Source organism: Mauremys mutica, chromosome 3, assembly GCF_020497125.1.
Source record: "Mauremys mutica isolate MM-2020 ecotype Southern chromosome 3, ASM2049712v1, whole genome shotgun sequence".
Lineage (NCBI taxonomy): Eukaryota > Metazoa > Chordata > Testudines > Geoemydidae > Mauremys > Mauremys mutica.
In genome coordinates this window covers 7,084,408-7,109,628 of record NC_059074.1, presented here as the reverse complement: position 1 = coordinate 7,109,628, position 25,221 = coordinate 7,084,408, and the positions used below count along the sequence as shown (strand labels likewise).

The window sequence follows — 25,221 nt, the reverse complement described above, 5'->3', positions numbered from 1 at the left end:
CTGCAGAGGGTCCGCCGGTCCCGCGGCTCCGGTGGACCTCCCGCAGTCATGGCTGCGGAAGATCCGCCGGAGCCGCCTGCTGCCCTCCCGGCAAAATGCCGCCCCAAGTGCGTGCTTGGCGCGCTGGGCTCTGGAGCTGGCCCTGCCGAGGTGAAAGGCAGGTGCAGTGGCAGTTTCGGGTTGTCTCGGCTTGATAGTCATATGCAGGTTGCTGGGTGTGTGGGGAAGAGGTGGTCTCTTCGTCCCCTCCGACTGCACTCTGCCTTCTGTCCCATATCTTCCTCGGAGGCTCGGCAGAATGGCCAGGGATGGGAGACTGGAGGCTAAGATGTCCCCAGAGTCTGGCAGCAAAACCGGGGGGAGGAGGGCGGGCGACAGGAGATGTCCAATAAAGACCCTTTTCCCCCTTTCCCCACAGAGAATGAGAAGAGGGTGAGCCTGCCGCAGATCCCCGCACAGTAAGTAGAAAATAACCGCTCGAGGCACCTCTGTTGGCACTGGGCAGAGGGACCACAAATGCGGGATGGCCAGGTTGGAAGGAAGGGCCATAAAACCAAAGCCCTGACCATGTGTGGTCCTCAGAGATCCCACGAACACCTGGCTTCAGAGCGGGGCTTAGATAGCCTGGGGATAGGAACTTTGGAAATAATGGAGCTGGGGGGATGGCTGGAAGAATGAGGAGATGGATGGACAGGCGGATGGATGGATGGATGGATGGATAGGACAACCGGTGTCTGAGCTTGTCTCTTGCGCGTTTTCACCCATGCTTTCTCCTGTAGGCACATAGACGAGAGAAGACCCACGTTAACTGAGAGCTTCAGTGTGGGTGAGTTTCATTCACCCCTCTCGCCAGCCGGCCACGGCTGGGACCTGGAGAGAAAGCCAGCCAGTGCCACGGTGCAGCTGGGAGAAGGAGAAAACAGGGATGGGAGTGTTTGGGGAAGGGGAGAGGGAATCTCGGCTCCCTGTTATTAGCGATGGGCCCGAGGCAAAGCCCTAGATCCAGCCTCCCTCTACCTCCTGCCCCCGCCCCCTGACTGGGGGACCCCACGCTTCTTTTTCCTTTCTGCCCCGCGGCCACAGAGTCGGGTGGAACCAAGCTGTTAGTGCAGCCCCAATGTGGGTCCTTCCTGCCTCCTTGGCAGCCGCTGGTGCTGGCCACTGTCAGGCAGGACGCTGCCCTGGACGGACCCCTGGGCTGATTCACCGCAGTGGTTCCCATGCCCAACTTCGGAAAGTGCAGCATGGCCAGCAGCCAGGGGGTGGTGCGGAGGGGCTGTGTGGGCGGAGGCCCCGGGCTTGCCACACTGTCCCAGGATAAGGGACAGCTCGTAGGGGGTCTCAGACCCACTGGTTTACTAAAAGAAACACCCCAGGCCGGGCGCTGTGGCCGCTTTTACTGCTGCATTTCTTGCCCTAGATTCGGATATTTATGCTGAAATCCCCGATGAGGCCTCGAGACCCAAGTCCGGAGGTAGGTGCCCCGCCTGGCCCCTCCAGCTTTGCTTCGTCTGGAGACGCTTCTCCTTGAAGACGTGAGAACCCACCGGCTGGAGGAAGGGACGCCAGCTCCAGGGCAAAGGAGCTGGCCGATCGGCCAGGGCCCTGGAGATGGGATGGGTAGAGCTGAGCTGCGCGGGGAGGAGCTAGGGGTCAATCAGCCCCTCCCACTAGGTGCTCCTTCAGAGCATGGTCTGAAGGGTGTTAGAGAGACCGGGGGGCTCCATCCGTCACTGGCGTAAATCGGCATCGCTCCATTAGGGGAGCAGGAGCGGCCGTGATTCACACCAGCACTGGATGTGGCCTATTCTCCGCAAAGCTCGGGCTCTGGCTTCCCCCAACTCACTGTGGGTGGAAAGGTTCATGCGTTTGTCCTCCCCTTGGTTAGCTCCGACCCACCCCGTGCTTTATAGACTCGCTCCCTCAGAGACCGTCATCATTCTGCGCCGAACAGGCCCCATGCATTAGCCCCGGAGACTCTGCTTTCCCTGCAGGAGATGAGCGAGGGCTCTGTCTATATCGAGGGCAGTCCCCTCCCCTGGGAGCCCCCGGGGCTGGGAACGGGGGTGCGGCTGGCCACAGGATCAGTCACGCTCAGTGGACTCTGGTTTTGCACACCTGGTGGAGCAGCTGGCTTTACAGGGGCTGCACCGAATGTACCAGCCCCGTGGAGCCGTCGCTCACTGGGGAATCTCCACGCAGGGACTCCCAGGGATGAGCTGGTGGCACCAATGAACCTTGTCCCTCTGGTTTCTCTGTTTCTCCCTCCAGCCCAGCAGTACGGGGTCTCCCGAGAGGACGTGACTCTGGGCAGGATCCTGGGGGAAGGTTTCTTTGGGGAGGTGTACGAGGGCATTTACACCAACCAGGTGAGTTCGCTTTCTCTTTGCTGCTGCCGCCGCCCATCCCCTCACAACCACCGATCCTCACCATGGGTCTGGCAGGGGTGGGCGCAGCAGGGCAGATGCCACAGACAAGGGCTGTGGCAAAGTGCCAGTTCCACAGCGCCCCCTTGTGGCGGTGTGGGGACACCCCTGTGATAGGCCAGGCCCCTCTAATGTGCAGCCCTTTCTGAGGCTCAGTCTTTTCAGTCTATTACCTCCTCAGTCCAGTGATACCCCACGCACCAGCCATCAGCCACTGGGCAGCTGGGCTCACTGGATCATGTCCTCTTCGCCCAGCCCCCTTGTCCCCTCTCAGCTTTTGTCCTCTCTTCTGGGCCCATGAGACCCCAGAGCCTGATTACCCTTAATCCTGACCTGTTCCCATCAGGGCCAGCTGCACAGGGATGTGGATTTCCCCTGCTACGCAGCTCCCCTTTCATCCTGGCTCTTCTCAGCCCAGGGCCTGTTCCATCCCCCCTTCGGATGCACTTCCTACCTGCGCTCTCCTCCCGAGAAACCCCCTCAGCTGCTCCTCAGGCCCCACTGCTTAGCCCCACGCTGTGCTAATTCCCCCCCCCCCCCCCGGACGTCGCCCCGTGATCAAGGCCGAGGGTGAAAGCCCCTCCTGCGCCTTCTTCTCCTTCCAGAAGGGGGAGCGGATCAACGTGGCTGTGAAGACCTGCAAGAAGGACTGCGCCCCCGAGAACAAGGAGAAGTTCATGAGCGAAGCCGGTACGTAGCTCCCGGTTGCCCCTCGCCCGGGGGTGCCTCTGGCCATGTCCTGCATTGCTCTGGTGGGGATCCACTGGGCTGCCAGGCCCATGGGGTGCTGGGGCAACAGGGGGCCAGAGATAGCTCAGGGAGAGGGAGCCTGATGGGGTCACCGGGAGAGGGAACAAGAGCCCGTTGGAGAGCTCTGAGATGAGGGCAGTAATTGTCACCTGCTCTGAGGGTGGGGGGGGTGCTGATCTCTGACCTACTCCGAGGCCTGTGTAGCCCACCCACATTCTGGGTGTGTCCCAGCCAGCGGCACCGAGTCTGCTCTGCAGCCTTAGCTAAGAGCCACGTGGCTTTTAGCTTGTGCATTACCAGCTCCTGCACTCAGCTCCAGCAGCCCCAGGTTTGAACCTGCCCGCCGACGACCGGGGTCTGTCGGTGTTACACCTGGGCCTCCTAAGACGGTCATGAATCAGCTGCTTCTTTCGCTCCGGTGGAGGAGGCTCACGTTCCCATTGCTGCCGGTCCCCGGTTCAGCCCGCCCCCATCGGCCGTGCCGTCTCGGTGCCTGAGCCGTCCTTGGTGTCTCTCTCACTCACAGTGCTGATGAAGAAGCTGGACCACCCCCACATCGTGAAGCTCATTGGCATCACAGAGGAGGAGCCGACCTGGATCATCATGGAGCTGTACCCCTATGGGGAGGTGAGGGGGGAAATGAACCCGGGGGGGCGTACACTAGCGGGAGGGCATAGGAGCGGGGGGATGGTCTTCGCGGCAGGACTCCTCGCTCCTCATTAGATAGTGAAGCCACTGGAAATGGCATCAGACATGGAAATCTTGCTGCTGTAAAGAATGCCCCTCACCCACTGGCCCCTACCAGAGGGAGTGTGGGCTAGTGGTTAGAACGGGGGACTGGTTTCCGGGGAACCCGGGTTCCACCCTTAGTGCTGCCAATAACCTTGGGGGCAAGTCACGTCACCGCTCTGTGCCTCAGTTTCCCCACCCGAGAATAAAAATGATTCCTGGCTGCTCCGGAATGGGTGGCCCTGACAGTTATGGCCCCCCCAGTCTCAAGATTTGGATGGCACTGAAAGGCATTGGGACTCCTGGGTGGTCATCTCAATAGACCCCCGACCCGCTCCAGCTTCTCTGATATCTGCCCGTCGTGGCCGCCTGTGACTCCCGTCTCTTTCCTCGTGTGGCTGCTCCTCCCCCACAGCCGGGTTTCTTTGGTTTGCACTGCCTGGGTCCCCCCCGGCTGCTGGGTTTGCCCCTAACCGCAGGTCTCTCGCCTCCGTGCAGCTGGGCCATTACCTCGAGCAGAACAAGAACTCCCTCAGGGTGCTGACCCTCATCCTGTACGCGCTGCAGATCGGCAAAGCCCTGGCGTACCTGGAGGCCATCAGCTGTGTGCACAGGTAGAGCGGGGAAAGGGCGATCTAAGGGTGTTGCCAAGGTGACGGGCATTAGCCGACACATTGGCAGAGAGCTGCAGAACCGGTGACACACGCAAGCGCTGGAGCCGGGCACAGTTTTTTGCCCTTTTGGTTCAGCGACCAGACCAAAAAAATCAGTGATTCGCTGTATGCACGGTTAGAGCCTGGGAGGGACTGCAGTGACGACGGCAAATTACGGGGCACTGGCTTGTTCTCGGGGTACCCAGGACCGAGTCACCTGCTACCCCCTGCCTCTAGCAAGAGGGTGTCTTTCAGTGGTAGCGAGGTGTCAGCTGCCTGCCACCACCAGCCGTTCAGCCAAATGTCCCTCCTCTGCACTACGCCAGCCCTGTTGTCACCTTGCAGGTTAACAAGACTCCTTTGAAATCGTACCCCTGTGATACCCAGCCCCTCACGCTGGCTCCACACAGAAGTTCCAATTCCTCTGCACCCAGCGGTGCGGTGTACCCCAGTTTTCCTTTAAACCACCGCTCCTGTAAACCACACAGCGCTTAGAACAACCCACAAGTAGGTTTGTGTGAGTGAGAACAAAGATTTAACAGGAAGCGAGAGACAGAGATGGAAACAGCCGGTTACAACACGAAATAAAACCGGAAACTGTGGAATCGGCGTCTTAACAAGAGCTACCTGTCCTGGGTAATAAATTCGGCTCCCCCCGCAAAGTGCAGCGCGTTGCAGAGCTGGCTGGCTTCACCAAAACCAGGATCCAAATGTCCATGCACGTTCCCCGCTCCCAAAGGGGATTCCTCTGTGGATGCAGGCAGAGTGCCTGGCCGCACTCTGTTCTACTGAAAATGGCCGTTTGTTTCTGCTCACAGGCAGGGTGACCCGCCGGTAAGCGGTCTCCATTGTTTGTCCTGGTCTGTGATGGTTTTCCATTGACCGTGGCAAGAGTAGACAATGGAACCTTGAGTGACCTCGCTGGCCGACTGGGGAGATGACAACTTCCTCTTGCTTGAATGGCGGGTCACAGAGACGCATTATGCCCTGGGGACTAATTTCTACACCAAATCAGACTTTCAGTATAAATACATTATTCCTTAAATATTACCCGTCCATTCACCCTGTAATGGTTATGAGTCTTGACAGATTCTGAGCTTTCTGGATGTATCTTACATGGTACTTTATAGGGATGAACATCCTGTAAGACGTGTGTTGGGTGTAGTAAGTCGGTCAGGTGTTAGGAAAGAGCTGAACGGGGCCACTTTGCTGCAGGGTCTCTGTGTCACGCGGCCAGTGTGTTTTTGATGGCTGGGGCCCTGCTTGATGAAGCCAGGGGAGCAGGCTCCCCCATCCCGTACCGGAGCACTGCTACAGAGGCAGTTAAATGAGGAGAGAGGGTTGAGAACTCACCGTTCCTGCCTTGCCCACAGTTCGATGGTGGGATTGTGATGAGAGATGTTACATTACCTTTAGGGTGTATCTACGTTACAGAGCCCATGCCAGCTTAGGCCCCGAGTGTAGAGGCAGCGTACACAGAGAGAAGGGGGTTTTCTGCCCCTGTAGGAACACTGTCTCCCCGAATGATGTTAGCTATGTAGCTGCGTCTACACTAGGGATGTTGCCGGCATAGCAATGTCAGGGGAGGGTGTAGCCCGATGCAGCTATGCCGATATATGTGTTAAACATAGACCTGGAGAGTCAAACCCAGTGGGCTTTTAAGCCCCACTCCTGAGGATAAGAGCGATGCTCGTCCAATCAGGGAGCGGAAACAATGCCACATGACTGCCGCCAAGCGCTAGCAGCTCAGAATTCTTCCTTTGTTCCGCCCTGAGGTGGGGCGACGACTCACTGGTGCGGCGCCTCCTGCTGGTCGTCCTGGGAATTAGCTCTTCCAGCCCAGAGCACCCTCTGCAGGCTGGTGTCTCGTCTGCCGCTGGCCCCCCGTGTCCCTCCTGGACCCCGGTGCCCCTCAACGTCAGGGCTCTGCCCCAGCAGTAACCCACAGTCTGGGTCTCCCCACCTAGGGGAACCCCCAACCCTCTATCCCCACCTCACCTCAGTGGCTACTGCCAGTCCCCATCTAGCCCCCGCTCCGTGGGGCAGACGGCAGTTTGTAAACCGCTCCTCATCGGCAAGGGGGTTGGACCAGCCGCCTCTGCCTGTCTCTGGGCTGCCTCTCTGCAGCCCCGGTACCCTTTGTGGGCCCTTAACTCAGCCTGCAGCCTGGGGGTTTGCCTGGCTGGAGCTCCCCAGCTCCCTCTGCCCTTCCCCAGCCCTGCTCCACCTCAGGCACCCTGCTCAGCCCCTAGGCAGCCAGGTCCTTCTCTCTCAAGAAGCTAGAGAGCGAGTGTCTTACAGCTCCTGGTCCTCAGCCCTCTTATAGGGCCAGCTGTGGCGGCTCCCCCAGTCAGCCTGGCTTTTCCCCGCCACAGCCCTCTCCCAGGGCTGGTTTAAGCCCTTCAGGGCAGGGGCGGGGTGACCACCCTGCTACACGCCCCTTCTGCACAACTAGGTGCGAGGCGATGGAGAAGTGGGTCCCCAGAGCTCACCCATTGCCTGGTCACCGCAGGCGGGGCTCTCGCCAGAGCCGACGCCCAACACGCCCCCGCGGGACTGACTTGCTGTCCCTGGTCTCCGCAGGGACATTGCTGTGAGGAACATCCTGGTGGCTTCTTCCGAGTGTGTGAAGCTGGGGGATTTCGGTCTCTCCCGCTACATAGAAGACGACGAGTATTACAAAGGTAAGGGGCAGCTCGCGTCTGCAGCGACCTGGCCCCAAGCTGGGGGACATTTCTCCATAGCCGAAAGCTACCGTGCACCCTTAGCAGTGTCAGGTCAAGTGGTTGGAACAGCAGTGGGGGGCTGCAGGTCAGGACTGAAGGGCATTGATAGAGCTGTGTGCGTATGCGGGGGAGCTCAGGACTGGGAGGGAGAACGGGGGGCTCTGGACTGGGATTGCGGGACACGGGCAGAGCTGGGGAGGTGGGAAGCCCAAAGCTGGAAGAGCAGGGGGGCCGCACAACCGTGACCATCTTCTCTGCTCCCCAAGCTTCCGTGACTCGCCTCCCAATCAAGTGGATGTCGCCAGAGTCTATCAACTTCCGTCGCTTCACGTCCGCCAGTGACGTGTGGATGTTTGGTGAGCGGGACTGCGCATTACGAGCAGGGTGCGGCGTGGGGCAAGGAAGGGTCCAGGGCAGTATATGGATCTCAGGCCAGTGTCTTTCTTAATCCCCAGGGCTAATTCCTGCTCTCCGTTCCCCTGGGGTAAATCCAGAGCCATCTCAGTGCCGTTATCCTGGAGTTATGCCAGCAGATCGTGTAGCAGGAGCTGGGCAGGGAGCAGAGATGTCCTTTTGGGGGAGTTATATCGTAGGTCCCTGCAGATTCGGCACAAGAGAAAAGATCCTGTCTGTGGGGCTACTCCAAGCACAGGGAGACAGCAGGGAAGTAGATTGAACGAGGAGAGCTAATTGCACCCCCAGCAACCCCCTCCCCCGCTGGCATCTCAGCATGCACTGTGGCTGCCAGCTGATCGGAGTTTTGGGGCGGCTCAGGGCAGTTCGTAGTGACTAGGAATCCCCATGACACAGACTCATTGGGCTGCAGAGCCTGAGCTGGACAGCGGACGGGCTCTGTCTAAACTACTTGTCTGGCCCCGTTGCTGTAGTATCTCGCACCTCCCAATCTTTAATGCGGTTTTCCTCCCACCCCCCTGTGAGGCAGGGCAGGGCTAGTACCCATGGTTCAGATGGCAAACTGAGCCACAGCGAGGCTAAGTGACTCGCCCAAGGTCACACATGGCGTCTGTGGCAGAGCAGGGATTTGAACTCAGCTCCCCCAGATCGGGGTCTAATCACTGGCCCGTCAGCACAGCACGGGGGGAGCCTGCGGCACTGCTGCCCGTGCCTTGCCCAACCCGCCTGGCGAGTGCTTCCCATCTCCTTGCCACCCCTGAGACGCGGTGCTTTGTGTCCCCTGCCCGCCCAGCCGTGTGCATGTGGGAGATCCTGAGCTACGGCAAGCAGCCCTTCTTCTGGCTGGAGAACAAAGACGTGATCGGGGTGCTGGAGAAGGGGGACCGCCTCCCCAAGCCCGACCTCTGCCCTCCCGTCCTCTACACCCTCATGACGCGCTGCTGGGACTACGACCCCAACGACAGGCCCAAGTTCAAGGAGCTGGTCTGCAGCTTGAGGTAGGTGGCTGGGGGGAATCACGCGATGCTAATGGGCTGGGGCACCAGATGGATCAGTCAGGAGGGTCTAGCGATTCTGGTAACTCGGGGAGCTGTGGAGGTTCGTTGCGAGCGGCTGCAGTATTGTAGGACCCGTTACCAGCTAGCCAGAGCCCTGCGGTGACTGCTGCCTGCCAGCATGGGTGGGGGGAACTCTCCAGAGCTCTGGTTCTACCCACAGACTTCAGTCACCCTGAACCCACCATAGGCACTGACGCCACAGGTGCTCCGGGGCTGGAGCACCCACGGAAAAAAAATAGTGGGTGCTCAGCACCCACCAGCAGGCCCCACCAATCAGCTCCACCCCCAGTGCCTCCCGCCCGCCGCTGATCAGCTGTTCAGTGGCGGGCAGGAGGCCCTGGGAGGGAGAGGGAGGAGCGAGGGTGGGACGTGCTCACAACCACTTTCCCCAGCTTTTCCCGTTTCCGCTGAGACTGTAGCTAGCAGGAACCTTGTCAGGGATGCTGGCATAAGCAAGTCCCCGCAGGGCTGACAGCCTGGTGCCGAGGAAGCTGTACTGCTGAACTCTTTCCTTTCCCTTTGCTACTGCCTGTAGTGACATTTATCTGATGGAGAAGGACATCGCCAGGGAGCAGGAGAGGAACAATCGCCACCGGCCTCCCAAAATCATGGAGCCAATGTCTTTCCAGGAGCCCCCTCCAAAGGTCAGAAGGGAGCCGAGCAGCGTGTCTATAACCCCACCACAATCATGGAGCATACGTCCCTCACAGGAGGAGAACGGGGTCTCCTGTAGTGGCTGCCCTGCGTAAGAGGATAATAGTCCACTACACCTGTTACCTAGTGGAATCTCTCCTTTAGCTCAAGAGGCAGAAGCTTGTGTTTTTAGACTTGAAGTCCATGGGTTCTGATCCCCCTAATGCACATACATGGGGATCGGTTTTTCATAGATTCCAAGGCCAGAAGGGACCATTGGGATCATCTATATATGCCGTAGAATTTCCCCAAAATGTTTCCTACAGCTGATCTTTTAGAAAACCATCCAATCTTGATTTAAAACTTGTCACTGATGGAGAATCCACCCTTGTGGTCCATCCCTGCCGTCCACCGTCTTTTGAGTTTCCTGCCTTCCCTAGCCAGCAAGCTGTTTGGGGCAGAGCTTGTGTTTTCTTATCGGGGTGCGAAGTGACAAGTGTGCTTGTGGCTTCAGCTAAACAATACAGCCTGTTTGCTCGGAGAGAATCCCAGCCGAGGTTAGTAACAGAGAGGAGAAATTCTTTTTTAAAATAAATGCACGATTTTTAAGCGGACACTGTCCCTTTAAATATGAAGTCTAGCATGTTATGGGTAAGGCTGCAAGGCTGTCACGGAAGTCCCGTGACCTCCGTGACTGCAGCGGCCGGTGCGACTGACCCCAGGGTAGGGTGACCAGATGTCCCGATTTTGTAGGGAGTCTCAATTTTTGGGTCTTTTTCTTATATAGGCTCCTATTACCCCCCACCCCGTCCTGATTTTTCACACTTGCTGTCTGGTCACCCTACCCCAGGGCCACCCAAGCAGCTTGAGTGGCTCCCGGGCCAGCCGCACTGGCCGCTGCTGGGGTAGTCGTGGGACACCGCGTGCCCTCCCGCAAGCACCAGCGGCAGTCTCGGGCTGAGTGTCGCCAGCCCGCCCCCAGCATCAGCAAGAGTCCCGGGCTGCATGCCGCCATCCGCCCCCCAGCACTAGTGGCAATCCCCTGCTGCCCCCTGCCTCAGAACATCAGCAGCGGTCACTGGCCCCAGAGCCCCCCCGGTACCCCCTCTCCAGAGCACCCAAGATGTAGTCAGGGCTATATAGTACAAGCCATGGACAGGTCACGGGCCGTGAATTTTTGTTTACTGCCTGTGACCTGTCCATGACTTTTACTAAAAATATCAGTGACTAAAATGTAGCCTTAGTAATGACATAGAGACTCACAGACCTGTAGGGTTAGAAGGGACTGCAAGGTCGTCTCGTCTAACCCCCTGCCAAGGTGCTGGATTTGCTGTGTCTCGAATACAGGTAAAACCCCGCATCTTGCTATCTTAGAGGCAACAGCTGTAGAGGTAATCTGGATACCTGCATGATTCAGGGAGCAGTAACGTGGGACAGACCTCAAGTGCAATCACGTTATGCCAGATACACCCGTCACAGAGCCAGGCCGAAGCAATGCGTTGCACTCGTGTGCCGGGTATCCGTCCACCTGGTTGGGTTGTGAGACACACGGACGAAGGACGGGTACCGTCCTGGTTGGTTTTCATGACCTGCCTCTCGCTACGTTCGCAACGGCTGGCTGGTGGGTCCCAACCTGCGAGTTTGCAGCGGGTAACGCCCGGGGCTGCGGCCTGCATCGGCCGACCCTGCTCCTCCTCTCGCTGCCAGTGGCCGAACGCTGTTAACGCGGCACTCGCTTCACCCTGTGCCTTTCCGTGTCCTTGTCTTCCCACAGCCCAGCAGGCCGAAATACAAGCCGCCTCCCCAGACCAACTTACTAGCTCCCAAGCTGCAGTTCCAGGTAAGGCCCCATGGCTGTTACCGGCCAGCCCGCAAGCAGCAAGGTATTGGCTAGCAGAGAGCTCCCGGTGCTTGACGGGATGAGACCATTGCATTTCAGGGGGTGGGGGGTAGAGCTGCTGTATGTCGCTTCCTCTGAGCCAACTCCTTACAGCTGCGGAGCGCCCGCGGCTCCCCCCGACGTCCGAGCAGGCGCCCGGCGCCTCCTGGGGCTTGGCCCTGTGCACTTCAGAAGGGCCGAGCAGCTCGAACAGGGTGTCTGTTTGTGCCCTGAAACGGAAAGAGAGACTTCCGCCCCGGGGAGCGGCATTGACGTCGACTGGCTCCCAGCACACGCGGATTTTTACTCGGGGGCTAGAAGGGAAAATCGGTTTCCAGCCGTCCTCCTCCTTTGCTGCTTGCTGAAGGTCTTGGAATTCTGCTCTGCTTCGCACCGTGCGGGCCCGCTGAATTGGGGCCCGAATTGGCTCTCTGCACCTCGGTCCACCTCTCCCAGCAGTGAAGTACAGCGGGTGACGTCTTAGCACAAACAGAGTGCGGTATGGGCCTGATTCTGATCCCACGCTGGGTTTACACCAGCAGCGCTCCGCTGATTTCCGTGGCGTTGCCTCTGACTTACCCCAGTGTAAGTGAGATCAGGACCAGAACCAGATAGCTCAGTGGTTTGAGCATTGGCCTGCTGAGCCCAGGGTTGTGAGTTCAATCCTTGAAGGGGCCATTTAGGGATCTGGGACAAAAATCTGTCAGGGGCAGTCCGTGGTCCTGCTGTGAAGATAGGGGCCTGGGCTTGACTCAACTCAATGACCTTGCAAGGTCTCTTCCAGCTCTATAAGATAAGGTGTATATCTCCCTATGTTATTAATCAGGTGTAAGGCACTTTATGAGAAATGGGGGCTGGTGGTTCCAGTACAGCATTTGGAGATAGGAGCTTGACATGTTCTGCTGCAGACACACTGTGTGACCTTGGTGAAGTCACTTTACCGCCCCATGCCTCAGTTTCCCCATCTGGGAAATGATGAGCCTGACCTACCTTGCAGGGGGTAGGAATAGGCGAATTAATTTGCTAATGTGTGTGTGTAAAGCCCTCATAGAGCCTAAGAAAGAAGGGGCAGGAGAAGGACAAAGCTTCATTGTCCTGGGAGAGAGGGAATATTATTCCCATTTTACAGATGGGGAAACTGAGGCCGGAAGAGGTTTCGCCTACATTTTCAAATTTTGGTGGCCTGTTTTTCTGGGGCTCAATTCTAGGCCTCAGAGGCCCTGATTGTCAGAGGGAGCTGGACACCCATAGTCAGTGGGAGAACTGTGGATGTTCAGGACCCCGGAAAGTTAGGCCAAAATATTCAGGTGTGGCCAGTCCTGTTGGGACCCTCAATGTTCTGAATGCCTGGCGCCTAGCTGACTTGCCCAAGGTCTTGGCAGACAGCAGAGTAAAGGCCTGGCGTTCCTGGCTCCCAGATCTGCGCTCAGACCACTAGGCCAGACTGCCCCTTGTCACTTCACTGCGGGATGAGGCCAGGGAGATACCGAGCTGGCAGGAGGAGAAGGGAATCTCCTGTTGAAGGACCACCAGCAGCCACCCTCCTCACACGCCTGCCCCAGTGCGAAGGTCCCGCTCTGAAGCGCTGCCTGCTCTGTTCACTGGCTCTGTTCGCCCCTCTCTGTCTGTTGCTGCTAATTGTCCGTGTCTGGCTCTGGGCCCGGTGCCTCTTGCTCCCCCCGAACAGGTGCCCGAGGGTCTGTGCGCCAGCTCACCTACGCTCACTAGCCCCATAGAGTACCAGTCGCCAGTCAACTCCCTGCACACCCCGCCTCTCAACCGGCACAACGTCTTCAAGCGCCACAGCATGAGGGTAAGACGGGCCGGCTTGCTCGCCACCTTGCTTGATCCAAAGGGAGCGTTAAGCGGAGCACTTCAGGGTGAGGTGCAGTGCAAGCCAGCAGGGGGCGCTCTCCCCTCCGTGGCACTAGGGGGCACTGTGTTGCAGGCAGCCGAGTGGGGGGCTCACTGGGGGGGGCTGCTGTCTCGTGTGACTTTGTTCTTCGCTGTGCTGTGGTGTCTGCTGCTTCTGCAAAAACAATTCCTGACCCGTCTATGACATCGACCCCTTCAGTGCCGGTCTTGCCTGCGGCCCACGTGTGTCGCCGTACGCTGGACCCAGGCAAGCCTGCTGGAAGGCCTGGACAGCATCGTCTCACCGGCCTGGTGGGCCACCCACTGGGGAAACGTTAGCTGCAGCGACACGGGCCCCAGACACACGGGCAGCAGCAGCCAGGGACTTGGGACCGAACTTCCGATGAGCTCAGAAAAGCACAGTGGCTAAATGTTCCTTGGGCCCTGGTGGCCCTTCTCTGATAGGCTGCATTCGTTTCATTAAAGGGACTTTCCACAAACGAGCCAAGATGGGCACGGATGCAGCCCTCTGCTCTGGGTGTCCCTAAACTTCTGACTGCCGGAAGCTGGGACTGGGTGACAGGGGATGGATCACTTGATGATTCCCTGTTCTGTTCACTCCCGACAGCGGCTGGTGCCAGGTGCCCCAGAGGAAGATAGGATACTGGGCTAGCTGGACCTCTGGTCTGACACAGTCTGGCCATTATGATGCTATATTCTAATGTTAGGGACTGTGTCTTCCATACGCATGTGTCCGCACAGAGCCTAGCACTGACTGGTGCCTTTGTGACCTACCGCAATACACATAAATACAGTAACCTATTAGAGTGCATAGCCCACCACTCGTGAGCAACCCTACCATAAAAAACCAGCCTGGGCCCTGATCTCCCGCTGAGTAACTCTCCATAACAAACCAGCCTGGGCCATCCAGATCTCCCACTGAGTAACTCTCCATAACAAACCAGCCTGGGCCATCCAGATCTCCCGCTGAGTAACCCTCCGTAACAAACCAGCATGGGAAGCCCTGCAATAACTAACCAGTGTCTACACATACAATGAAGGAAAATATATTTAAAGAAAGAACCATGGTCTTGGTTTCAAGCTTCCAATGGTCTGTCAATATGGACAGAGGGTGGCCTGTTGCCTTGGGTTCTGGGTTGAGTTCTCCAGCGGTGCCTGGCTCGCGCGGGAGGTGGGCAGTCCCCGAGCCGTGACTGCCACAGTCACAGCCCACCCTCTGTCTCCAAGGAGGAGGACTTCCTCAGGCCCACCAGCAGGGAGGAGGCACAGAAGCTGTGGGAGATGGAGCGGGCCAAGATGCGGCAAACACTCGACAAGCAGCAGAAGCAGATGGCGGAGGATTATCAGTGGCTGAGGCAAGAAGAGAAATCCCTGGTGAGTGGGCCCAGCGGGTTCAGCCGGAGAGCCGGCCAGACGTTTTGCGATGGAACATTTGTCCATCGGAAAATGACAATTCGTCAAAAGCAAAACGTTGCCCAGGAATGTGTCAAGTTTGTGGAAATTTTGTTTTGGGGATAACCCCGGATCGGAGCGTTCCACTGAGGTCAGAGCCTTCCCTTTGGTATTCTTGGAAGGGAACGTTTCACTTTTCTGTTCTGAACTGACTTTTCCTTTCAGGCTTTAAAATTGTATTTAGTATAATATAAAAGGTTTTAAAAAGTCAAAAACCAAACAAAACTTTTGGATCGACCCCAAACAGGTTTTGGGTTTTTTTTTCAGAATTTCATTCCACGGGCAATGTCGTCTCTGTTTTTGTTCTGTATCGGAACAGAAAAGTTTTTGAAATCACGGAATTTCTGGCAACGTGGAAAATACGGCTCCAGCCCAGCTCTGGTCACTATTAGACCAGCGTATTGCTCTGCTAGGGTGGTCCAGTTGTCAGGGCTGTGGGCTGGGACTCTGGAGACCGAGGCACAGCTCCTGCTTTGCAACATACTTCCTTTGGCAATTCACTTAGCTCCTCTGTGCTGTGCCTCAGTTTCCCATATGTACAATGAAGATACCAGCATTGCACTATCTCCTGGGGTGCTGTGAGGACAAATACATCAAAGACTGAAATATTCTGATACTACCGTAATGAGGGCCATAGAAGTACCTCAGATAGAGTTATGGGGTTAAATACATTTTAAAAATACTAATGATCCAATAGACTACGCCAGTAACAGAGCTAATCTGGAGGTTGGGCTGGTGCCAGAGAATATCGTACTATGGTGTCTATAGGTGGTGGAATTTCTCATGCACCTTTTTTTTTCAAAACCCAAAACTTCTCACGAAAGGTTGTCAAAACTATGGACATTTTCTGTCCTTTACTAAATTTTCCACGACATGCCTTTTAATCAAAATATTTACCAAAATAGTTATAGAAATGTTGAGTGTGTGGAAACCCCAGTTTTTGGAATGAAAATCTGGTTTGTGCAGGGGCGGCTCTAGGCACCAGCAAACCAAGCTGTTGCCTAGGGCGGCCAAATCTAGGGGGCGGCAGGCTGGGCCGGTGGACCTGCCGCAGTCATGCCTGCGGGAGGTCCACCGGAGCCGCGGACGAGCGGACCTGCCGCAGGCATGACTGCGGAGGGGGCGCTCGCCCCGCGGCTCGGCTGGACCTCCCGCAGGCATGACTGCGGCAGCTCAAGCGGAGCCGCCGGACCCGCGAACCGTCCGCAGCCGTGCCCGCGGGAGGTCCGCTCGTCCCGGGGCTCCGGTGGACCTGCCGCGGGAGCTCAACCGGAGCCGCGGGAAGAGGGGACCCGCCGCGGGACCGAGGAAGGGCGGCGCAGCACACCGCGCTGCTTGGGGCAGCCTATTTTCTAGAGCCGCCCCTGGGTTTGTGGGAGATGAAAAATGTCTGTAATGGTTTCGATATGAATCTTGGTTAAAAATATTATGGAAAATTTCCTGGAAAAGTTTTTGACCCCTGGAGTATGGAACAACAGTGAATTTTGAAAATGCTTGGAATAGTATTTTAATCAGCAGTAGAAGTATAGTTGTAAAGTAGATACAATGGTTGCATTGGCTAATGTGTAGCAGTCTAGGTCTGTGAACATGATAAAAACAGGGTTAGCTTTGGTTTCCTCTACTGTGAAACTGGCTGCTTAACACGCTATGTTATGGAGCACTCAGTATAATCACTAAATGGCTAATGTGTAGTGCTGATCAGGAAGTGGTTTTCCTGTCCTCAGAATATGTTCGAGATTTTGAAACTACTTCTTCTCCTGACTTGGGAGGAAAAATTGAAACCTCAAAATTGCTCATGAACCAAAAATCCAGAAAAAAAATCAGTTTGGGTAAATCAAAATGTTTCATTTCAATTTCAACTATTTTTAATTAAAAACATTTTTTTACTATAATTTAACTTAAATTTCTAAGCAAAAAGTCATTTTGAACCAAAAATAGAACTTTGCGTTTTGAAAAATGTCGAAACGGGACAATTTGTCAATTTTGAAACTTTTTTTCCCAACAATTTTTGAAAAGGAAATTTGTCAAAGCCAGCTCTTTCCTGCTAAAAATTTTGTTTTAGATTAATCTGCCTTTTTTGGCAAAAAATTCCTTAGTCAAAAAATTCCAGACCCGCTCTATTAATATGTTTGTCTGCACTCTGCTGGGCAGCACTGGAACTGCTCAACTGTGTGTCATATGCCTTATACTGGTAATGGCTAAAGGAGAGTCTCTCTCAGCTCGGGGGCCAGGGAAGATATTAGTTTATCCATGAAGTAGATGAGCAGCAAAATGATAACAGCTCTCAAGTTCCTCGGGGGCCACATGTCTGTGACAGTCCAATAGCTATAGCGTATAAAGATAATTGTTTCACTGGTTCTGTGCTATTCATATTTCTTGTTCTTCTCCATTACAGGACCCTATGGTCTATATGAACAACAATTCTCCTCCAGTGAGTAACACAAAGCTAACTCTGATAGGAGCCAAACTGTCTTCCAGTTATTACTAGGGTTGTCAATTAATCGCAGTTAACTCACCCAATTAACTCAAAAAATTAATCGCAATTAATTGCACTGTTAAACAATAGAATACCAATTGAAATGTATTAACTATTTTTGGATGTTTTTCTACATTTTCAAATATATTGATTTAAATTGCAACACAGAATACAAAGTGTACAGTGCTCACTTTATATTATTATTTTATTACAAATATTTGCACTGTAAAAATCATAAACAAAAGAAATAGTATTTTTCAATTCACCTCATACAGGTACCGTAGTGCAATCTCTTTATCCTGAAAGTCCAACTTACAAATGTAGATTTTTTTGTTACATAACTGCACTCAAAAATACAATGTAAAACTTTAGTGCCTACAAGTCCACTCAGTCCTACTTCTTGTTCAGCCAATCGCCCATACAAACAAGTTTGTTTACATTTACGGGAGATAATGCTGCCCGCTTCTTATTTACATCACCTGAAAGTGAGAACAGGCATTCGCATGGCACTGTTATAGCTGGCGTTGCAAGGTATTTATGTGCCAGGTATGCTAAACATTCATATGCGTCTTCATGCTTCAGCCACCATTCCAGAGGACATGCTTCCATGCTGATGAGGCTCATTAAAAAATGTGTTAATTTTTGACTGAACTCCTTGTGGGAGAATAGTATGTCTGCTGTTCTGTTTTACCCGCATTCTGCCATATATCTCATGTTATAGCAGTCTCGGATGATGACCCAGCTCATGTTCATCTTAAGAACACTTTCACAGCAGATTTGACAAAATGCAAAGAAGGTACCGATGTGAGATTTCTAAAGATAGTTACAGCACTCGCCCCAAGGTTTAAGAATCTGAAGTTCCTTCCAAAATCTGAGAGGAACGAGGTGTGGAGCACGCTTTCAGGTATCTTAAAAGAGCAACACTCTGATGGGGAAACTACAGAACCCGAACCACCAAAAAGAAAATCGACCTCCTGCTGGTGGCATCTGACTCAGATGATGAAAATGAACATGCATCAGTCTCTGCTATGCTTTGGATCGTTATCAAGCAGAACCCATCATCAGCATGTATGTGTGTCCTCTGGAATGGTGGTTGAAGATGAAGGCGCATATGAATGTTTAGCATATCTGGCACATAAATACCTTGCAATGCTGGCTACAATAGTGCCATGCAAACATCACTTTCGGGTGACATTGTAAACAAGAAGCAGGCAGCATTATTTCCTGCAAATGTAAACAAACTTGTTTGTCTTAGTGATTGGCTGAACAGGAAGTAGGACTGAGTGGACTGGTAGGCTCTAAAGTTTTACATTGTTTTATTTTTGAATGCAGTGATCTTTTTGTACATAATTCTACATTTGTAAGTTCAATTTTCATGACAAAGAGATTGGACTACAGTACTTGTATGAAGTGAATCGAAAAGACAGCACAAATATTTGTAATAAAAAATAAACATAAAGTGAGCACTGTACACTTTGTATTCTGTGCTGTAATTGAAATCAATATATTTGAAAATGTAGAAAACATCCAAAATATTTAAATACATGATATTCTATTATTGTTTAATAGTGTGATTAATCATAATTAATTTTTTCAGTCATGCGAGTAATTGCGATTCTTTTTTGTAATCACTTGACAGCCCTAGTTATTACCTGTCTCACTGGGTTATCGAAATACCTTTTTAATCCTTGTTTGTAACAAAGAACCTGGGATGAAAGGTGCTTTCAGAGACTCAGAAGTGTGAGCGGGACTTGGCTGGCCCATGCTTTGGACTAGATGGGACATCTCTTTGTTCCAGTGGTTAGGGCACCAGTCTATGATCTGGTAGGTCTTTGTTCATTTTCCTGCTCTGCCACAGACTTCCTGTGTGACCTTTGGCAGGCCACTTAGCCTCCCATGCCTCAGTTCCCATCTGTACAATAGGGATAATTGTAGACTCATAGACACATAGGTCTGGAAGGGACCTCGAGAGGTTATCTAGTCCAGTCCCTGCACTCATGGCAGAACTAAGTATTCTCTAGACCATCCCTGACAGGTGGATAGGACAACAGCCCTTCTCCCATCCCTAACCATGTCTCCCTGTCCTTGGTGTTTACATCCTTGCCGTGCTCCTAGACAGCCACCCTCTCCCCCCCGCTCCCCAGTCACGGTTCAGCCAAGCTAGCCATACCTCCCTCGTAGGCCTTTCCCTGGTAAGCAAGTTCCTCCAGCCCCTTAACCATTACAACTGATCTTCTCTCACTTGCTTCCCCAACCGAACAATGCAAATTACAGTAAAACCGCCACTAGCTGAGCCTCAGTTCTCTGAAACGCTGGCCTGGCTCGTCGCACCCAGCACTGTGCGAACTGGGGCTTGGAACCGCGGGGAGCTGGATGAACCGGGGGCCCGCCTGATACTCCAACCATGGAGATTGTGTCTATGCCTTGCTGTTGCTGGGACTCGCTTGGTGCCAGGCAGGAGAGGTGGCTCCAACTCGCGCCCGCCCTCAGTTCAGGTTTTCAGGACCTAGGTTTATTGATGCTGTTTCTCTTTTCTTTGCAGCTGCTCCCGGAGAAGGAGACTGACTACAGTGAGTGCCCATTCAGACTGTCCCATCCTCCTCCAACATAGGGGTGGGGTTTCTGGCAGCAGCTGTTCCGGCTGCACATGCAGCTCTCATTCAGACACATGGTTTAATCTTTTAATCGAGGTGGGGGGAGCTTTCTAAGTTGTTTGCCTATATAATATCCTGAGCCAGGGAGTTCCACGGGTTAACACCTGGTGCAAAACCAGTGCTGGGGATTGAACCTATTTAAAGGTCTAGACAACAGTGCCTGTTAACCCAGACTGTGAGCTCTTAGGGGGTGGGGAGGACGTACCTGTCCAAGACGCTAGGTGCGTACTCGGGTGGCTAGCCCTTCCCGCCGCTCGCACCCCTGCGGCTGCGCTCTGTTTTTAGCACACGAGCTCTCATGGGCACGTCTCCTTGAGCTGGCAGTTACCCCGGGAAGCTCGAAGTGTAGACAGGCCCCACGGGTGCCCGCAGGGCATGGCACGGTGAGGCCTGCCGGGGGTCTCCCAGGGCGACGGCAACAGAAATAACAAACAGAACAACGATTCTTCTTTTCTTTCACGCCCGGTTCAGCCGAGTTTACAGGCCCACCCCAGAAGCCTCCAAGGCAGGGAGCTCAGGTATGTGTGAAAACGACCCAGGCTGGGTTTCTCCCTCCCGGCCTGCATCTGTCCCTTCTCTTCCGCTTTGAAACCAGCCTCAGCCCCCCCACCTTGGCCCTAGCTACTCAGGGCCCCCAGGAGGGAGGGATGGTCCGTGGCCACTGAACTCTGCCCAGCGTCCCCTTAGTACGTACCTGAGCCTGGAGTGGGAGGCAGCGCTCAGAGGTCTGATGCTGCACCCCCTGCCTCGCTTTGGCAATGGAAGCATTGACCCGCCGCTCAGCTGTTGGTGGGTCTGCAGGCACCATGCTGCTAACAGCTGCCTGAGCGCTAGGTGGGGAGTCCACCCCGGGGCAGCCAAACCCAGCCCATGGGCGCAGAAGGGCCTGCATCGTGCGCAGCTGCTGTCCTTTCTCCTCGGGGCTTCCTTCTGAAGCCTTTGGTGAGCCGGCCCGGCAGGCAAGCAGATCATATGTCCCCTCCTGGTCTCTGGGCAGCCGATCCAGCCGGCCCCCACCGCCAACCTGGACCGGACGGATGACACGGTGTACAGTAACGTCATGGAGCTGGTGAAGGCGGTGCTGCAGCTCAAGAACGAGATCTGCCAGCTGCCCCCAGAGGGGTACATCATTGTGGTGAAGGTAAAGCACCCGGGAAGGAGGGAGGCATCCAAGGCTGCCTTCTGGGAAGACTGGCAAGGACTAAGACAGATCCTAGATTCAGAGATCCTAAAGCCAGAAGGGACCATTGTGATCATCTAGTCCCGGGGTCAGCAAACTACAGCCCGGGGGCCGCATCCGGCCTTCAGACGTTTTAATCTGGCCCTCAAGCTCCAGCCAGGGAGCGGGGTCGGGGGCTTGCCCTGCTCTGCACGTGCCATGGCTCCGCATATTTCCCGGAAGCAGCAGCATGTCCCTTCTCTGGCTCCTCCGCGTAGGGGCAGCCAGGAGGCTCTGCACACTGCTCCTGCCCCAAGCACCGCTCCCGCAGCTCCCATTGGCTGAGAACCGAGGCCAATGGGAGCTGCAGGGGCGGCGCCTGCAGACAGGGCGTCGCGCAGAAGAGCCACCTGGCCGCACTTCCGCATAGGAGCCAGAGGAGGGACATGCTGCTGCTTCCAGGAGCTGCTTGAGGTAAGCGCGGCCCGGAGCCTGCACCCCTGACCCTGTCCCGTGCCCCAATCCCCTGCTCCAGCCCTGATCCCCCTCCCAACCTCCAAACCCCTCGGTCCCAGCCCAGAACACCCTCCTACACCCCACACCTCTCACCCCAGCCCCAGCCAGAGCCCTCATCCGCTCCCACACCCCAACTCCCAATTTCATGAGCATTCATGGCCCGCCATACAGTTTTCATACCCAGATGTGGCCTTGGGGCCAAAAGTTTGCCCACCCTTGATCTAGTCTGACCTGCTGTATAACACAGGCAGGAGACCTGCCCCACAGTAACTCCCAGGGCAGAACTTGAGTTAAAAAAACAGCCAGTCTTGAGTTAAACACTGCCAGTGACAGAGAATCCACCACGACCCTTGGGAAACTGCTCCAGTGGTTAATTACTCTCATTAGTACAAACTGACACCTCGTTTCCAATCTGAATCTGTCTGGTTTCAACATCCTGCCATTGGATCATGTTAGCCCTTTCTCTGCTCATGTCATATTTCCCAAGATGCACCTCTCCCCAGTGGTGGCCTTGACCCAAGAGCAGGGAATATTTCCCAAGATGCACCTCTCCCCAGTGGTGGCCTTGACCGAAGAGCAGGGAACATTTCCCAAGATGCACCTCTCTCCAGTAGTGGTCTTGACCCAAGAGCGGGGAACATTTCCCAAGATGCACCTCTCCCTGGTGGTGGTCTTGACCCAAGAGCGGGGGACATTTCCCAGAGTGCATCTCTCTGCAGCGGCCCTCCCGAGCCAAGACAGGCCCAGGTCATTACTAAGAACGAAGCCTTTTGCCGAAGCCGGAGACGCCTTTCACGCTGCCTTTCCCCCTTCACAGAACGTGGGCCTGTCCCTTCGGAAACTGATCAGCAGCGTGGACGAGATCCTGCCAGCTCTGCCCATGGCATCGCGCACTGAGGTAAGAGCTCCTGCACCCCCTACTGCTGGGGAGAGCCGTCGGGTGGGACATCCCCTGCCTTTGGGGTAATGGGTGATCCCAGCACATGGTCTCTCCCCACCCCCAGCTCCCTGCCCGCACGTCCTGGGAGCAGATCCCAGTCTGCAGATGTTAGTGCTTTCAGAGTTCGCACAGCACAAGGCACCTTCCCCGAGGGGCCTTAGTTCTCGCAGGAGTCGGTCCCCTGCACTGTACGTCTACCAGCCAGGGTGACATACAGGCCTGGCTCTTAAAGAAACCGCACCCCAGTGACACCCACGAGGGCTTGCAAGGGGCCATACAGAGTTGATTAGAGAATTCCTTGAGCCGCTATTTATAAGTGCCAGGTGACAGCTCATCCCACATGGATGGAGGTGGGTTTTTAATTTATTTCTAGCTTCCCTTGCAATGCTCTGAATGTGCCAAAATCATGAGTCAGGCCACCCCAAGTCATGGGACCAGCAGCACAAAGGGTTTCTTTTTATTTGGCTTCTGCTCTCTGAGCCATAAGGAGGCGCATTTTCCAAAAAAATTTCCCGGAAAAGCTGGAAATGCAGTATTTTTTGTCAAGGAAAGCTGAGAGGCCTGGCCAATCACATGACTCAAGGAGCTGGGGCTTTAAGAAAATCATCAAACATTTCAAGGCTCGTGATTAAAATTGGGAGAGTTGGCGACACACAGTAGCAGCATTAGCCAGCAGTGAATCAGGCCCTCTTAGCGGATTTCACTGTCCAAAGGGAGTGGATTGCAAACTGAAGGCCTGGTTGGTGGAGCGGGCATTAGATTTCAGCCTGGCATCATGCTCAGGACCAATGATAAATCCAAGGATGCAGCTTCAACAGGGAGCACTTACGTTTTGGTGGTAAATCCCCCATGCGTCTTCCCCCAGCAAGGCAGGGTAGAGAAGAGACGGGGCTTGGGTGTAATGAATATAAAGGTGATTCTTGACTGAGGCTGTTGGATATAGACAGACCCTGTGGTTGTCTCTCGCTCTCAGAGTGACTTGCGCAGGCTTTGCTGCCTAATGACATCACAGGGTCTTCCTAAATCCTGGCCTGGATGAAGCTGTCTTGGAAGGAACTACTGACCGCACCGACTGCAGTCATCCCTGAGTGTGCACATAGCTGAGTAACTCCGTTAGCTGGCAGCAGTGGTAGGCTGTTATCCCCTACGTGGTCCAGCCACTAGAGGGCCTCCAGCTTTGGGAATGTCCTTCACGCTCTTCTTCCGCTGCTGCCCCTAACGCTCCCAGCCACGTGTGTGTGTTTTGCGTTGGCAGATCGAGGGCACCCAGAAACTGCTCAACAAGGACCTGGCCGAGCTGATCAACAAGATGCGCCTAGCGCAGCAGAACGCCGTCACCTCGCTGAGCGAGGCGTGCAAGCGCCAGATGCTGACGGCCTCCCACACCCTGGCCGTGGACGCCAAGAACCTGCTGGACGCTGTGGACCAGGCTAAGGTCCAAGCCAACCTGGTGAAGCTCGCTCTGGAGTGAGATTGAGAGAGAGAGAAAGACACGCTGCTGGTGGAGATGGGAGAGGAATCTGCTCCAGAAGGCCCGGCTTTAAATATCTCCTCCAGCCTCGATGTTCTGCCCCCATCCCTGCAATCGCTCGTGTCTTGTATATTGTCGTGTCAGTCTTCTGAGAACAGGGCGGAGACTCTCCTGGCTCCTCCCCTTTACAGGGCATGCTTGCGGGGAACTCGCTGTCTTCCTGTGTCCCATAGAATGTGCTGCTGGGGCTGATTCTGTACACACAAGACACTGGAGGGGTGGGGAGCGTGGGGTGGGGTGGGGTGGGGATAGACAGGCGGAATCACCCAGCCACCTGCCAGTCCCAGCCCTGCCAGGGAGCTTTCATATCAATTCTACTTCCATAGTACCCTCTGAGTTGACAGGAGGCTGGTGACTTTCACAGGTGCAGGTGGCTTTCAGGTTCCCTCTTTCCCTTGTTACACTTGTAGGCATTGGGAGACGAGGGCGTTTGGACGTTGCTGGCTGAGACCCGGGTGTTAGACACCCGGTGCTCTGGAAATGTTCCACTGAGCCATGAAGAGACTGTTTATTTTCTTGTACATTGTATAGAAGAGTTTATTTAATGACCGTGCGTGATCTGTGTGCATCTCTGGAACCTATCCGCTCACCCCGCTCCCCGTCTGCAGCTGGAATGCACCGATCCCAGAGCATGGACAGCGCCGAACTGTAGCCTTTGTTCTGACGTTTAAAAAACACAAACCAGCCCCGAGGACGGTATTTCTGATCTTTGCTTCTCTGTAAGACTCGGTGTGGGGGGAAAAAACTAAAACGAAACAAAAAAACAGCAAAGCAACAACGACGGCGAAAATCTTTCTATTTGGTTTGTGGTTGAATTCAAAATTGTACGGTTTGGCTGTGGCCATTAATTCTCATGAAGCTGTTTATTCTGGTTGAGATAAATGATGTACAAAGTTTGTGCCTTTGCTTTTCTGTGGTGTGTGAGTAAGGGACTCTGTATGGCTGAGGGTGGGGCTCACAAGATCCCTTGTGTTTCCCTCCTTCCTCTCAAATGGCCCCTTGTGGCTGCAAAAGCTCGCGGGGTGTTAGACACAAGATCAAGGGTGTTCTTTATGGGCAGGCGTCAAAGGCCCTGGAGCATGAGGGTTATTTGAAGCTCGAGGCTCAGCCTGGGCTGGACATCTCCCAGGTTTTCTTGCAATGTTTCTCCTGCTCTGGTGGACCTGTGAGGACAGGTCAGCTAGAACTCGAAGTCCGAGGACTCAGGAAAACGGAGAACACTCCAGTACCAAAATCGGTTCTGTTTGTCTCTAAAGGCTAAACAGGAGGCCAGTTACATCTGCTGCGGGGTTTGCACCTTGTAGTGACGTCACTGGTGCAAAACATTCTATTTGATACACCCACAAACCC

The 25,221-nt window shown here is 54.6% G+C and overlaps 1 protein-coding gene across 4 annotated transcripts in view; it reads left to right on the top strand.

The window, feature by feature from the left end:
• PTK2B (protein tyrosine kinase 2 beta) overlaps positions 1–24,769 on the top strand; it is a 123,711-nt gene extending 98,942 nt beyond the window's left edge. For 2 of the 4 annotated variants that reach the window (XM_045009035.1, XM_045009036.1), the window contains exons 12-31: positions 419–458; positions 780–826; positions 1,421–1,474; positions 2,272–2,369; positions 3,032–3,116; positions 3,703–3,803; positions 4,404–4,519; positions 7,142–7,242; positions 7,551–7,640; positions 8,492–8,696; positions 9,292–9,400; positions 11,164–11,229; positions 12,956–13,081; positions 14,371–14,517; positions 16,991–17,026; positions 19,614–19,641; positions 20,197–20,243; positions 20,723–20,866; positions 22,218–22,298; positions 23,596–24,769. In XM_045009035.1, the coding sequence (XP_044864970.1) occupies positions 419–458; positions 780–826; positions 1,421–1,474; positions 2,272–2,369; positions 3,032–3,116; positions 3,703–3,803; positions 4,404–4,519; positions 7,142–7,242; positions 7,551–7,640; positions 8,492–8,696; positions 9,292–9,400; positions 11,164–11,229; positions 12,956–13,081; positions 14,371–14,517; positions 16,991–17,026; positions 19,614–19,641; positions 20,197–20,243; positions 20,723–20,866; positions 22,218–22,298; positions 23,596–23,811 (1,937 nt within the window). In that variant the 3' untranslated portion in view covers positions 23,812–24,769. The remainder of the gene's footprint in view (positions 1–418; positions 459–779; positions 827–1,420; positions 1,475–2,271; positions 2,370–3,031; positions 3,117–3,702; positions 3,804–4,403; positions 4,520–7,141; positions 7,243–7,550; positions 7,641–8,491; positions 8,697–9,291; positions 9,401–11,163; positions 11,230–12,955; positions 13,082–14,370; positions 14,518–16,990; positions 17,027–19,613; positions 19,642–20,196; positions 20,244–20,722; positions 20,867–22,217; positions 22,299–23,595) is intronic. The other 2 variants (XM_045009038.1, XM_045009037.1) reach the window with 2 other exon arrangements.
• The last annotated feature ends 452 nt before the right edge of the window (positions 24,770–25,221 follow it).